This window comes from Oreochromis aureus, linkage group 9, assembly GCF_013358895.1.
Source record: "Oreochromis aureus strain Israel breed Guangdong linkage group 9, ZZ_aureus, whole genome shotgun sequence".
NCBI lineage: Eukaryota > Metazoa > Chordata > Actinopteri > Cichliformes > Cichlidae > Oreochromis > Oreochromis aureus.
Genome location: NC_052950.1, coordinates 21,077,190 through 21,093,610, shown reverse-complemented (window position 1 = coordinate 21,093,610; position 16,421 = coordinate 21,077,190). Strand labels below are relative to the sequence as shown.

The window sequence follows — 16,421 nt, the reverse complement described above, 5'->3', positions numbered from 1 at the left end:
GGGGGCTTTGTGATGCTGAAGGCTATAATATCCGACGACTCACATCATCACTATCATCTTGAACTCGCGAAAAACTACAGCCATTTTTCGCACAAGCTCCTCCTTTAACTCGACTCAAACTTGAAGAGCAGCATTAAACTCTTCAACACTACTGTGTAAAAATGCGCTTTTGTCTCGGGCAGAGTTGGAGCATCTGTACAACCCGAGAGGTTTTACCGAATATCCGCGTTTCTCAAATGGTGTGATGGTCGTCAACATTAGCCCAACCAACAGAGCAGGAACACCTCCGGACAAACACATGGACGCTCTGGAACATCCCATGTTACAAGTGAGTTAATTCATTTTAATTAAAGCTGACAGTTCCTGTTAAACTGCCACTTTAAACCTTGGCACTGCACGCTGAGAGACGTCAAACAGCTCACCTCCGCTCAACCTGTCCGCTTCCTTTGCGCGTGCTGGTGAGCGCAGGTGGCCTCATTAAAGTTTTGATTGAGGTTCGTAAGTCGCGAGGGCGAATCTTTATTTTTTATTAACTTGTTTTTTGTTTGTTTAGTTTTTTTTTTTTTTAACTTATTTGTGGGTCAGGTTTGATATTTGGATATTCACTTTCAAGGACTGAAAATAGTTTGACATGTCTTATTAGTTTAATATCACGACGTTTTGAAGTAAGCTAGCCTGGATGCTCGTCAAATTAACTCGTACTTCAATTGTAAAGCCAGTGGTAGTAATTACATATTCACGAGTGTAATGCAAAAAGTACTCTGTTCGAAGTACTACTGTAAAAGCGAAAGTAACTAAGTACTAGGTGCTTTAGCATGTATGGGTGTTTTGGCTGTTTTAGTGGCAGGTAAGCGGCATTTAAGTTTAAAGCTAGTGTAAAGTCTCAAAGAAAAACATAGTACCTTCAGTATCAACAACATTCTAATGTCTAAAACGTCTTATAAAGGCTTTTGTCTATTCCTGCAGGTAAAATAATGAAAACTGGATAATGTATTGTATTGCTCTGTGGAGTACAGTGCATTTATTCAACACCTATAGTGATATTTCTGTTTGGTCCTAGGGTATTTGTCCGAGGGTATCGACTGAGGGGGACAAAAAAAGGCAGATTTGAAATTATTTTCTTGCATTTCGTGCATTACTTTTCCAGGATGTCACTTTTGAAAAATAAGCCGTCTACCTCTGTGATTACCTTCATCTCCTGAAACATGTCATAACATTACACCTTAAGTGAAAACACTCAATCTGTAATAAGTAAGAAACAGTGGAAATTAGTGCTTGGCTGATACTGGCTATAATACTGGCTAAATGCCATTGGTTTGAAGTCTTATTGCAGAATATTAGGACCTTATATTTGAGTTAGTCTTTTTGGTATAAAAAATTATTTTATGTTGGAAATGACTCACCAACTCCACTCAACTAGGCAGTGAAATTCATCAGTGAAGACGGAGGCTGTAATGTTGGAAGCAGAACTGGTCACTCAGATAACTTTAAATTGCTCTATTTGCTTTCATAATCACTGATAATCTTTGTCAGACACAACCTTTTTGAGATACCACCCTGTACTTGGAGAGGCAAATGCTTTATCTGACATTTCATAGAGAAAACATATTGATAATGAAATTGATCTAACCACAGTTGTTGCATTTGTTGCTAAACATTAATGACTTATTATGAGTCTCATATTATTTTCTGCTGAATGCATTTTTGCACATGAACTTAAATCTGTTACAGGGAAAATGTATTAGTTTGCATGCTCTTGTGTATATTGTTTTAAGATTTAAGATTTTAAGATTCCTCATAAACAGTTTTGTCCTGTCTTTTTTTTGGCTCTGAAGTCTCAAAGCAAAGGAGCTCGGAGAAAAGGTCGTTTTAAAGGCTCAGATGGAAGCACCTCGTCCGACACCACAACCAACAGCCTTGTTCGCCAGGTAAGGGTGGTGATTTGAATTTTTGTTGATCTCGCCTATCGGTGTCTTATTTTTGTCATCTCTAAACTATCTGTTGGTGCCTAAAGCCCTAGACCAAAATAGGTACAACAAAGATGTATCTGACCACGATAAAAGAGTACCATGAAGTATAATTCAAGTTTCTGGCTGCAGTTACTTCCCGTTGGAATCTAACACTTGTGTGTTTGTATAAATGCCTGACAGTAAATGCAAACTGGTGTAAGAGCTCAGGCTCAGTCATCATCATCCATCAGCAATAAGATGTGCATTGCGATGAAAGCCCTCTGTAAACACTGCTGGGTACAGTATGTTAAATGGAAGCCTCTCATCTGACATGCATCTTCTGTGCACTGAGTGCAGAGCGACACTGTGGCCTGTTATAAAGCAGACCCTGTGAGGTACACACTCAGCGAGTCTGGTCTTTGTTGAGCAGACCTGCAAAGGGACAGAATGGGCTGAGTTAAGGATGAACACTCCTGCTTAAATGTTTCTGCCTTTTTTGGAGGAGGCACAGATCGCCTCGTCTTTGGCACGGCAGCAGCAGAGCGACGGGAAGCTGGAGGAGGTCAGATCAAAATTGCACCTCCTAGGCTGCTGTCTACTTCATCTCACAGCCACAGAGAAGTTCTCAATGAGGCGCTGCAGCTCAACCGAAGCTGCTCAGGGAGAAATTCCCTGATTTTTTTTTTTCCCACCACCCTTGGGAGCTAATGTCCATTCCCACAGTCTTCTCCCCAAATGAGGAGTTCCCCTTCAGTCAGAGTCATCAGTTGGCTGTGCTGCGAATGACTGTCAGTCTGCATCATCATGTTAGGGAAATGAGAGGGCATTTGAGTGAGAGACAGAAAAGAGATGGTGCGGAGCAAAGGAATGATGTTTTTTGGGAGTCAGAGAGTCTCTTTCATGCAGAGCAAAAATATCTTCTTTGAGATATTTGCTGCAAGAGGCCCCCAGAAATAGCAGACCTTCCAGTAACTTCACCTCTGTTTAGATAACAGTGTAAATACTGTTATTCAGTTATGTTTTCATGACAGCATTTTGTTCTGACCTTATTTCTCTTTGCCTCATGCTCAGTCATACTTACAGATATATGAGAGTGTACTCTCTAAGTAGCTAAACTCACACCACCACTCACACTCATGATCTCAGTGCCTTTTAATCAGCCTGTCATTTGATGTTGTCTTCACTGTTATTATTTAAACATACACAACTGGATTTAGGATTTGGAAACCATCTCTCGGCGGGGAACATAACAACCCAGTGCCCGTCTGAGGTGCTGAACCATCCTATATTTAAAATAAAATTACTCTGTCCTTTACTGAATAAGCCTCAGACATGATTTGCCCGCACATTTTAGAGCACAGAACTAAGAGTATGAAGATCTCCCTTAACTGGTTTACAGGATAATTTAGTTGTCAGTTCTATTAAAAAAACATAGCATATTGAATCATTTTTATTATATCAGGTTTTTGAGGTGGAACTTGTAGAGTAACCGTTGCTGTAATGAATGTATAAAAGCATGTAAGGGTGTCAAATAAGTGACTGTCTCCTCAATAAATTACATGATCTCTTGTATATTTTCTGCCTCTCACCCTCCTGTTTAACCTGTTGTTTTTGTGCTTCATAATCCCTTTATACACGTGGGCGTCTTAAGAACATCTCACCAGGGTCACGGTGTGATCAAGCCAACGCAGCTCGGAGCATCAATACAGTCTCGCAGTAACTCCATGCAAACAACTCCTAAATGACAGAATTACTCATGCTCTTACAGATAGAGAGGGCAGAGGGCAGACGGGGAGTAGTTTGAGTAGAGAAAGGATGAGAGACATTCTCTGCGGTCGTGGTCTGATGCTTGGGAGGGGGAAGTGTGGAGGAGGCTAGGATGGATTGAGGCTCAGGCAAGACCAGACCGCTCAGCCGTGGGAGTAGCGAGGTCGGTGTTTGTGGAGCTCAGCTCTCCATTGAGAAGGAAGAAGGGCAGAACTGTCATAGATTTGTTAGCAAACTTTACCACCATCAGGTAGACGGTTTATTTTTATTCATGTGAAGGTGGGCTGCTGTGTAAGCAAACGTGTGTCACTAAGTGCAGATTGTGGTGTTTGCTTTGTCCCATCTTTTTCTGCACATGTCGAGGGGTCAAAACTTCGAATAAATAGTGTTGAGATCAGGATCATACAGTGTGCTCGGTATTGCGCTTGGGCGCCCTGCATAGAGTTCCTTTAACTGCCCAGACATTTACGTCAACCCGAGGTAGAAAAACAGATGGTTCAGCATCAAGTTGATGAAAGCTGATACATGTTTGTCCACCTCAGAGTTATTTTAGGGATCAGCTCCTTATTTTTAGAAAATATATGTGGTGAGACTCAAAGAAGAAAGATGTAACTGAATGGAAATAGTAGCTGGTAAACTTAGATTAGCAAAAGTATAAATAACAACGCAACGTGTAAAATCTGTAAAAAAAAAATTTTTACAGAAAGGTCGTGTGTATGACTATTTTTTTCTCTCTGAGAAGTTGTCAGACAACTAGCCAAGACTTCACCGGCACTGGAGTCTGGGAGTTTTACATGGATGAATATGAATCCAGGGACTTCTGGGCTTATGTGCTAAGCTGACTGATTGTGTGTTTGTGAATGACTAAGCAGGTATAATAAACAGCCAGCTTTGACATCATGAATTTGCGAGCCTCTTGACAATAGAGAATTGAATGTAGTCATTTCTAAACTTACAACTGGCGTAAGTGTCCACTGTGAGTGATCGTCCATTTGTAAACTGGCACTGTGTTTAGAGTGTCTGCTTTTGCTTAATGTATCCTGGGAAATCAGCCAGTCCTCAGTGACCCTGAATAATAATAAACTTTCTTTATATAGCACTTCTCTAAAAACAGAGTTAACAAAGTACTTTAGAGAGGGTGAGAAACAAAATGCAGAACAAACAACAGGATTAAATACTAGCAGAGGGATGGCTTAAAAGTGAGTCTATAAAAGCTTGGCCCAGTTAGTGAATAAAACAAAAAGACACAGACCTTGCGAGGATACTTCTCGCAGGTTATTTCAGGTTTTAAAAAACATCACTCTTTTTCAAACAAGCCAGGAAAACTGTCAAAGGAGTTTCAACTCAGGGTGTCAGTCTGCCCTTTGCCTCTTGGGTAAAGATATTAAATATTAAATGATATTTAATGATTATAGATATAGGTTTCTTTGAATTCCTTTGAATTTATTGACTGAGTTGACCGGAGTGTAATCAGATGACAAATCTGCCTTACGTCATGCTGATGGGCACATCGTTTTCGGGAATACAGTCATAAATGTAGAACTTGTCATGGTCCTGGGTCATGCGACCCAGTGTTTTGAGTTTTAGTTTATTTGGATGTTTATTGTTTGTTTAGGTTCATTAAGTTATTCCAGCTCATTTGTAATTATATTACCCTTGTGTTTAGTCTCTCTTGCCCTTCATGTGTGTTATGTCTGCGTGTCTTATGTTGTCAAGTTCTTGTAGTTATTTCTGCCATCTTCCCCTGTACTCAGTCTCCCTGGTTCTGCGTCTACGTTTCATGTCTATGCAGTTATGTTAAGTTCATGCCATGTTTCATTTCCATGTCTATGTCTGCGTGTTTCCTGTTTTATTTTGGAAGAGTCTGGTGTTCTTTGTTCATTGTAGTTAGTGTTACTCTCCCCTGTATTGTCATTATGTTCCATTCTAGTCAGCTGTGTTCTCATGTGTCTCCACTCCCCCTGATCGCCTCATGTGTGTATTTAGTCCTCAGTCTTGCTGTGTTCAGTGTCGCGTCGTCTGTGTTCCTACCCTCCATGTTCTCGCAGCCAGTCTGTACAATCGTCACCATGGTTTTCTGAGTCTCCTTAGTTTATCAGTATCTGTTTCCCAGTGTAGTTTAGGTTCAGTTTAGTCACGCTGTTTCTGCTTTGTTGTGAGACCTGTCATCAGCCACAATAAAGGCTCGCTTTCAGTTTAAGTTTGCTCCAGTCTGCTCACTTGTGTTCGCACCTGGGTCCACCACACACACCACCGCACGGTCTGTCCCCTCAGATCGTGACAGAACTTTTAAGGCAATGAGGTCTGAACTGCCAACCCACCTGTGTCCATCATAATGAAGAACAAACCTGCAAGTGCAACACACAAAGCTTTCTTGCCGCTGTCTGAGCTACATAATTTTTATAGGCTGAGACCACAAATTTACACCAAGGTAGCACAGAAATTTACATTGAATTAATTTTCCTTTCAGTATGGTAAATCACTGAAGGTCGAATACTTACCCATATGGAAAAGAAATAGTAAAAACTTATAAAAGACTTGCATAAGATGTCTCCTACTTCATATAGTGAATCATATAAGGCTTATATGATTTACTCATGAAAGTGGCCACTTTCTCATTACTTTCATATATTGTTTTAGTAAGTATCCAAAACATACAAGTTTCATTTATATAATTTTTCAAGGGATCTTATATCTGTTTTCACTCTTGTATGCTTTTCATACAAGTTTCACACAAGACAGATACAAACTTTATAAGATTTATATATATCTTTTCCATATGGGTACCCTGCCATCTATCTAGCAGTACAACACAAGGACTATTAAAAAATGTTTTAATTGTTGATAAAGTTCATAGGATATTTACACTTTAATCTACACTGTGACATCACCCACTGGTTTGCAAGGACCCATTTTGAAGTGTGTTCACCATCGTCATTGTGGCGATATCGTATTCTCCTTGGCTATCAGTTGATCAAACTCAAGCTGCTAGCTCATGAGTATATCCTGGATTTCGCTCCATTTTTAAAATGTACAAAATAGACTTAATTTTTATTCAGCCTGGCCCAAAACAAGTGACTGATCACATAAACTAGTCAGCAAAGAGTTAAGAGGTCAAATCTCAGAGCCATTTTCCCATATGCTTATAGGAGAGGAAATGTTTTTACAGAGCTGTTGCCCCCTGTTGGCCTTTAAAGAGAATGCAGGTATAAGGCGCTTCTCTGCTGGCTTGTTAAGTCCTCTCTGTTTGGCTAATTTATGTTTTACTACTGTTTAAAAGCACTGCTGCCATGTTGGATTGTGAAGTTGGGGATGGTGGGGCTAATACTGACTGGGTAAATCTGACATGAGCAGCTGAAAATTTCAACTCTGGATTTCTGACTTCCTGCTTCAAATGTGAGTGCGGTAGAAAAATGGTTACTGGATATTTACTCTTGGCTCCACTCTTGTTAGTTGCCAATTAAAATAAGATATTCAGTCTTTATGTCATTTGTTTGCAATAGAAATTCAATATTGAGAAAGCAGACAGTTAAAAATTGAAGAATAGATTCAATATAAGGAGCACCTGCTCAGGGGAGGATAATTTGCATGCACCGGGTGAGGTGCTGAAATAATATACAGTGAAAAATGGGATTCAGTATTCAGTAGTTGAGACTGTGATTTGCATAACTCACAAAGCATTATGTCATAATTAACCTACTGCAGCTTCCCACACTTGTTATGTTTATGTAAATGGTTGCACCAAGCTTCCCACTTCCCCTCTGTGTTGTCCGCCTCCTTCTGGCTCTTTCACCTCTCCATGATGTCTCCCACTCCCGTAACTTTCCACAGTATATTGGTACAGTTTGACCTGCTCTGTCTGTAGAGATGGATTTGCAGATGAAGGTCTGTCTGAATGCATGCGGTGAACACATAAAAACCCATTCACTCAGTGATTGCAACCATTTTCCTTCTCATCGTTCCCTTTATTATTATTTCAGTCAGTGGAGAAAAGGAATGACGCAAAGAGCTCGTTATGGTTCTGATACTTATCAAATCTGACAGCCCGTCTGTTTTCATGCCATGGATATGTTACATATGCACTTTGGTGGTATGGAGTGACTGCCATTGGAAATCTCAAAGGTCAATTGTGGCATTAACCCTGCAGACCTTTTCTGAACTTTAAGCAACAAATGTCAAGATTTTTCCAGTAGTAAATATTTCTGGAGAACAGTATGTAATGTCTGGCTTCAGACTGCAGTAATGATGGCCAGAGTAAAATACTGTACTTGAGTGAAAATCTGGAAACAAAAAAGGCAACCGTAAAGTACTACTGCTGCTCAGTCGGCTGTCGCAGCAGTGCCAGACTGCCATCTAGTGGACAAACACTGTTATTGGGGTTATTTAACTTTGAGTGGAAGTACATGGATAGCCAAATATGGTTGCAAAACCTGTAAGTGATGTAACAGTATGATTTTTATCTAATAATACTGACGTTGAAGCCACAAATGTGGAATTTATTGTTCAGTTTTTGTTTTTCAGTAATTTTCAAGCAAAGAAAAAAAGAGAAAGGTACACACTGTTATCAATACATTAGAGCATGCTCTGCTTTCACAGTTGAGCTGAATCCTCCATGTATCCTCCGTACTCCTCAGTCCTGCTGTGGTGCAATGAAGGATAAATTAATTTGGCAGTGAGTTGATCCATTAACCACCTAGTGGCCAAGGTCACAGCCCAGTTATTACGAGTGATCCTCATCCTCAACTCAAATAATATCTATCTAAATAGCAGGTACTGTATTAGATGAATCACGGATGAGAGAGAGAAAGATAAAAAGTTTTGCTGATCATGCAAATTCAAAGACTGTCATCATGTTTCAACGACTGGAGACTGCAGGCCATGACTGAAATTCATGAGAGTGCACATTTTTATACATTTGCATTAGCCTGTAAGTGTTTACTATTTTCATTATCTATCTTTCGGCCAGATTAAAGCTGTAATTGGCTGATCTTTGAAAAATAAAAGGCCTATAATTGAAGGTAGCATCTTTTAGGTGTGTTTTTCAGATGAATTAAAAAAAACAAAACAATAGTCATATCATTATCACAAAAAACCCATCCTTACAGTTGTGACGTAAAACACAAGTGTCCATTCTCTTTTTTTGTGCTTTAATCATAAGATGGATTCATTTAATTAGCTCCTTCTTATGCCTTGAAAGCTTGCTCTTACTGCCCCTATGATTGATTGAGACTGTCTTCTGCGTAGTGATGCAGATCCGGGGGGAAGAATAGACACATCTCTCACTGTTACATTACTTTCATGATCACAGTGAGTTCCTAGTACCTCACAGTGTGTGCATGTTAACTCATGTAAAAGCAGAAACTGGTGCAGCTTCTTGTGTAAAGTACCTCAGGTAGGACTGCGAAGATGCATCCAGAGAGGCTGTAATGAACCCAAATTAAACTGGGAGTACTTCAATGTGGAGACCTGTTTCCCTGCAGTATTATCCATGACATCAGCAGCTGAGTGATGATTACCATCGAAGGGTGACAGCCTCTGACAGGTCAACTGATAGACATGATTCCCCTCTCACTGTAAGGTGCACAGCTCTGTGTTTATAATTGTGCCTTTCCATCACCGCAGACACATGTCAGCCTGTGAAATATTGGCAGTAAACTAAAAAGGCTTCAACGATGATAAAAGATCACAGCAGGTTTATGTTGGGCTGCGTGCTTGTCAGACTTGAGGAGATGAATAGATACGTGTATATTATCACTGATGAGCACAAAGTTTCACAACAGGCCACACAGCATCAGTCCAAGGTTCAGTGTTATTGTGTAGAGAAATACTGTTTCTAATAATGTTTTAATATAACACCAATAGACATAGATTATGGCACAAATACACAAAGGTCCTCAAGGTGCTTTATATTGTAGGGTAAAATCCCCACCTCAGATAACACCCTGTGAGCAAGCACTTTGTGACTGTGGGAAAGAAAAACTCACTTTTAACAGGAAGCAAACCTCGGGCAGAGCTAGGCTCAGAGAGGGCCAGACATCGGCTCTGTCTAGTTGGGGTTTGAGGGGAAAGAGAAAATAAGAAAGAGAGGATATTCATGAAAACAGATTACAAAACAGTTTAGAAAAAGCTCCTGTTGAATGAATGCTCACTGATTATATTATAATGTGTTTTGTTTGTTCACACTGCACAAAATTGGCTGAATTAAAAAACAGAGTGAGGCAAGCTAATTAAAGTCTTACTAAGCATGCAGATCTGAGAGTACTGACATTTTCATTTAATTCTCCATGCTTGTGAGCGTATTACAGAAGACGTTGAAGCGATTATTTCATCTAAAAACTACCTCACATTAACTTTCCTGCACTTTCTTTAGGATCAGAAACTCTCCCTCAAATATCCCAAAAATAAAAACTTGTTATGTTGACTTGCATTTGCTTTTTTACATTTCTCATCAATAAAATTTCAGCAAAAAAAAATTGACCTGGCTCTCATTTTAGCCCTGAAATGGCTGCAAAATACCCCATCTGTCTTTAAGTAAATCTTTTAAAACCTCAGTTAAAGCCAGTATGTTGGAGAATAAAATATGATACTTGACCTAATGCTTGATATTTTATTTTCGTAAGTAGTAGGTGCCTGGAAAATCACTTGTGATTCATGGAGACAGAAAACTGGGTTTGTTTTTATCTTGACGCAGCACTTTCTGACAGCAGAAATCATGTTGTTATTCTACTGATAAACTGCAGTCTGTCCCACCTCAGCCTGAGAGTGAGTGATGATGTCTTCAACATCAGAATCAGCTCTGCACAATATAAGAGTGGAGCAAACTAAAAAAGTTGAAGGTAGGTGACAATGGGGGAGGGATGCTTAAGCTCAGGTTATACATGTGTCTTTTGACACAATGCTCAGTGCTGTCTTTTATTATTAGCATGAAAGAAAGGCTCAGTTGTTTTAGAGTCTGTTTGGCTCCTCACTTTTTAATAATCTGCTGATGCAAAAGCAAAGGCTTCCCGTTTAAAATAAAATGAAATTATGTATTTTGGTTGAAATTAGTGTTGTTTTTATTGGCTTTATTAGCTCTGTTGTAAATCTGTATTTTCAGGGAATCTTTGCTGTCAGTGCTCATAAAACTATATTTGCCACACCATTTTCAAAATACATTACTTTGATGATTTAACTGAAATCACTGCTGGAAAGGTTCAGGGTTAAAATCTACGTATCCAGCTGGCTTTGTTGCAAGTAGAGATCCAAAAGCACATCCACAGTCAAGCTGTATAACTGAATATTACCCGTGACCCACCCTTCTCTACCACACTTGTCCTGTGACATGAAGCGAGTATGTGCATTTTTGGCTGACACAGCATTTGCAATGGAGTAGTGAGGCCGGATGTCCTTCTGGACTCAATCACCTGAACACAGTGGGAAAGGATAATAGTGGAGAGGAGGTGTGAGATGAGACGGGAGGGGAAAGAAACAAACACGCCAGCTCTGCGGTCACACAAAGCACTCCAGCATGACTGAACTGTGCGAGTGACTTCCCCCTGCACCACAGGCAACGTTGTGCTGTTCCTCCGCTCGCAGCACGAGACACACACTGTTTCTGTTACATTAAAAGCACAGTGCAGTCTCGTCAGCAACCAGTAGCTGCCTCAGTGCCTGTCCTCACACAGAGAAAGTAAGAAGGGTAATCCAGTGCAAATGAGGACTGAGTCATGGCACAAGAAGAAATAAAGAAAAGGAGTGGAGCATAAAAAGTCAAGATAGCCAGAGTGTGTGTGTCAAGCTTTTAAAAGCCGACTGAACCCTGGATGAATGAAGGAGGGGCAGGGAATATAGAGGATGTGTCGTCCATTAGGAAGCAAGGGACAGCGGTCAGTAAAGGACACTCAGAACTCCACCTCCTCCCTGTGCCGAGAAGGAACTTGCGCGTGGTAATGAGTGGGTCTAAATCCACTAGCAGCTGAACCAGTGTGCCAGCCTGCAACTGTACGTCTCTGCCACAGCACAGCAGCGCTGCAGAGGATTTGGCAGCACAGAGGATCTGCCAGAGCGTGCACAGATTTTGGGGTGGGGTAAACTCAGATGGACACTCTGCTGCAACAGTCTGGAGATGGGTAGAAGAGGAGGAAGAAGAGCAAGGAGTATTTGAATCTGACTTTTTGAATCTCCAGAGTTTCTGAGTAAGGGGGCAGATAAGGTGCACACGTGGGGAGGGGTGGACAGAAGTAGGGGGCAGGTGTGGATACGACAGCCCTCTGCTCACTCTTTCATCAAGGATCCCTGCTGTCCTCGTTATCTGCTCTGCACCTTTTGGTGGTCCACAACCCTGTGGGCCAAGTCTGCAGGCATGGACCGAGGCTGAGTAGATGCTGCTGCCTGACAGGGAGTCTGTGAGACGGCCGTCAGTTCCTCCACTCCCTGGTCCCCTTCATGCCGTGCTGTGGTCTGGGCCATCGCCGGAGAGCAGAGCTTCCATATGTGAGTTTGTGGCTTTGATGCTGATTTATCACACAGGATAGACTGTATGTGATAGTGAGAGAATAAGAGGTGATCAAGCCTACAGTTGCCAGCATATGTTCAAAGACTAATTGTTTCAGGATGAATAATTCAGAGGTTATTTGGCAGGTGTTTCCATGCATGCACAACTTTACTGAAAATGTCAGCGCTGCTTGAAAGCACCAGTCTGAAGAGTCAGTGGATGCCTGCCAGCTTTTTCCCTCGATGTTGATCGCTGTTCACTGCTGCTGTAGATCTCTATCAAGAAACAATCCTGAGTGCTGCAGGATTTAACTGAAATATTTCAGTTGCCTGAACTGACCTGACAGTTTTCTGCAGAGCTCTGTTTTCACTCTGCATGCTGCCAGACATGATAAATGTTTTATTCCATATTTATTCCAGGGTTTGGAGAGAGAGCTGTGAGGTAGTAATGTTTTTGAATGCTGTGGGTTCACACTGCAGGCACATGCTCTGTTGACAGTTTGACTTTATTGGGTTTTGCTTGTTTATTTCTTGCGTCTTTTATGTGCTAGTGTCTGCAATAAGAAGCTCATTACAACGAGTCTACTGTGGCTGTTTAGCTTAATGAAATGCAGTGAGAGGAAAATGTGGGTGTTTTTCTTCTAATAGCTATGACTCCGAGATGGAAAATTTGATGACACATGCATTTATTTCTCTACTGTCCTGTGCATTCTTAATTCTGTCAGTCAGCCTCAGTGGGTTTTTGTGCACTCCTTTATGTACAGCACAAAGAAAGGGAATATTTTCTGCTTTTTGCAGCCTCCACTGTTCGTCAATAGAGCAATGTAAAAATTAATCATGTTTTCCCTCTTCCACAATTCCCCAGTACTGCAGAAAAAGACAAGCATTGTATTTTGCCACTAGATGGCCACATTTCACTTTTGAGTCTTCCACTCAAACACATACTGTACATGCAGATCTATTTTTTAGGCACAGAGAGAAAATGCCTCACCGCCATTAAAGCCCAAAGATAAACTTTTCATGAGGTAGACTTTTTTATATAATTATCTAAAATGAGTTATGAAGTCATCCACAGATCTGAGATGGTAGCTTGTTCGCCTCTGGGACAAAATGTCCTGAGCACAAAAAACGTCAGAATGACGAAAACTGTGACATCTAAGCACATAAAAGTCTTAACGGCAGTGTGAAGTCATCCTTGATTTTTTTACAAGAGTAAATATTCAATCTTCAGACAACAACAGTCAACTATACCCATGTTTTAATCAAAAATGGCATTTTTGAAGATTTGCTTCTTTGTGTCATGTGAAAGTAAACTTCACATGTGTGTTTCCAAATGTTGGGCAGGCAAGGTTTACACTTTTTAGACAATGAGTAATGCATTTATTGGGGAAAAAAAAATTATACACAATTACATAATTGTTTGTTTTATCCCAATTTAGCATGAAAGTAAACCTTAAGTTTCATGTGAATATGAGCTGCCAGAGCAGCTGTAAGATTGTGGCGGTGAAATATATAATAACAGCCTGTACACTAAATGTTACAGACTAAACTTAAACTGAGACAACAAAAACATGTTTCAGTAGAATATTTAAAAATATTTTTTAAATCAACTATACATTTTTGCCTAATTTAAAATGTCCAAAAGAAAAGAGAAACCAGTATCAGTTTTTTCCTTAACTGAGATCTAGTGATGCTCTAAAGGAACTCTTCATGATCACATAAATAAATTAGTATCACCCAGTTGTTCCAAAAAAGAACTCATGGGTTCATAATTCATTATGTGATACTTTGAGCAGCAAGTAATACACAGGTTGTGTCCGCTAAATTCAGCCAGAAGCAGCCTGCTCTCATTCAGAGAGCCCTTTGAAAAGGGTCCAAGACATTTGGTCCCATTATGACATTGTCTGTCTTGAAATGCTTCTGAACTGGAACAACAACGTTATCCCAGATATTATAGAGAAGGAAAAAATGCCAGTGTGATCCTGTGCACATTGCTCTAGTTTGGTTACGCAGTCTGGTTTTGTGTGACATGCGCTGCAGTAGGCTGGATCAACATTTACTGTACAACTGAGTAAGCTTTAATTTAACTGATGAGTGGATTAGTGTAGGACCAGCTGTGGAAACGCCACACCGGAGCATCTAAGCCCCATGTGTGAGGTGTTTGCATGAAAACAAACCATTCGCTGTGGTGGAGTATCACTGGCAGCATGTGTTTGTGTTTAATGACTGTGCACAAAGTAAGCATGGGGAAATTAATATAATGAGTAGAGTTTTTGGCAGAGGGCAGTGCAGCGCTGAACTTTAGTGGACCCTAGCTGCCGTGACACGCCACTCTTTCTATGACACTCCTCTCACATGTTTCCAATATGGAGCACCAAACCGCCGTTTTACGTCTGAAATGGGGCGGAACACAATTCTGCTCTCGATGGAATGTGGAGCACGGAGACCTGGCCGGATGGGACTCCGTCTGACAGAGCGAATAGCCAGCCTCAGACACTCCTCACGGAAACTCAGTTAATTGAAGACAGCAGGGCCTGCTCCATTCCACCTTTTGTTTTCTAGGCCTTCTTGCTTGCATGATGCAGCACCAGTAGCTAGTGACATCCGAGGAAACCAACCTGAGCTCTGTTCTTGCAGTATAAATGCTGATAAACTCTTTAAAGGTACATGTGAAACAATGTAGCACAGTTTCTTTTCTATAGTCAATGTATCGTGAGGCGCATCCAGGTGTGTTTCGGGATTTGGTGGGAATATTAATGCATTATTCAACTGCCGAAAAAAGTTATCAATGAATTTGCTGTATCTTAGTTTGTATCTACTCCCTCCCCAGCCATCAGGATAACAAAGAGAAAACAGATCACTTTTCATGTAGAGAAAAAAACAAAACTGCCTACTGTATCTGGACAGATAATCTGACAGTATAACAGATTACATAAAAGATGGGCGTAGCCTTTGTGAAGTTCCATTATGAAGCCAATTTCACTATGACCGCCTCTGTGTTTTGACGCCAGATGCGACAACCAAGTGCTTGATCTGAAACTGCATACTCACTGGCTAATGATTTGTGATTAACAAGTTATTAGCCGGTTAGCATGTCTTGAATTATCCTTCTTTGTGAAATCTTAAAATTACCATAATTTACAAAAAGGACTTTGTGTTCTATTTGACAAGACTCAAAACTAGCGACTGAGCACATAAGGTCATCAGAAAAGTCTTTGCTGAGGTAACGGAGAGAGGAAGAGAGGAAGCCGTCAAGTCGCCCCCTGGTATACTTTATAAAGAATGCAGGTTTAAGACATTTGTGCGTTTTTCGACCTGGATGCAACGTCCATCTGCAAGACCATTTGATGGATTATGTGAATGTATAAGGAGGCAAGGTATGCTAGCAGAGGGTGATACATTGCATTAAAAAAAATCCAGGTGTCATGCTGTGTAAGTAGATACAACTCACAACTAAACTGTTTAAACGTGCCTTTGTCTGATGATATAGTAAGAAGTGACCACATGTCAGATGACATAGAGGCTGTTTTGTGCCTGGACACAAAATATACACAGTGGACACTGACCTAATTGTTATTGACAGCTCTCTGAGGCTATGCAGCAGTGCTGTGAGCTACCTGCTAACTTTAGCATTGTACCAAGTTAACAGAAACACTGCTAATATGGTGTGTTTTTTGATGCTTAATGACTTAAATGGCCATATTAATACCATCATGTTATTATTTGATTTTGGCACAAAGCATAAAAGGCTGACGTGGTTGTCATGTGATAAATTATACTGTCATAAGACAGATGTTTGGACGTAAATAACAAAATGGTGATGAAAATTCATCCTGCTGGGACATGTCTGCCGTTCATAAAATAATCCTTGAGAGATTTAAAAGAAAACAGAAACATGGACCTCATGGTGGGAAAAGAGGAAACATCAGGGATCATAAATTTCAGGAGTAGCCATGCTTTTAACATTTTGTCCTGGCGTATTCAGGGAGATGTAGCAATGTAGCAGGTAAGTAAAAACTTTGAGCTGTTAGGTGGACTAAAGAAACCAGACAGAGAATGAGAAAATACTGGAATATTCTTAGACAAAGATAATTTTTTTCCCAGAAACAATTGAGTTTGTGTGTTCTTGTGGTGAGTGAGCTGAGCTCCCATGACAAAAGGGTGACCTGGAATTCCCAGTTTTCCAGGCATCGGGATGGACGCCCAGATAACAGTGCCGAGCCAGCGCAGACT

The 16,421-nt window shown here is 40.6% G+C and overlaps 1 protein-coding gene across 3 annotated transcripts in view; it reads left to right on the top strand.

Moving 5' to 3' along the window:
- cacnb2a (calcium channel, voltage-dependent, beta 2a) overlaps nt 1–16,421 on the top strand; it is a 73,359-nt gene continuing 56,938 nt past the window's right edge. For 2 of the 3 annotated variants that reach the window (XM_039617530.1, XM_039617528.1), the window contains exons 1-2: nt 1–328; nt 1,836–1,928. In XM_039617530.1, the coding sequence (XP_039473464.1) occupies nt 245–328; nt 1,836–1,928 (177 nt within the window). In that variant the 5' untranslated portion in view covers nt 1–244. Of the gene's footprint in view, nt 329–745; nt 848–1,835; nt 1,929–16,421 lie in introns of those variants that run through there. The other variant, XM_039617532.1, reaches the window with a different exon arrangement.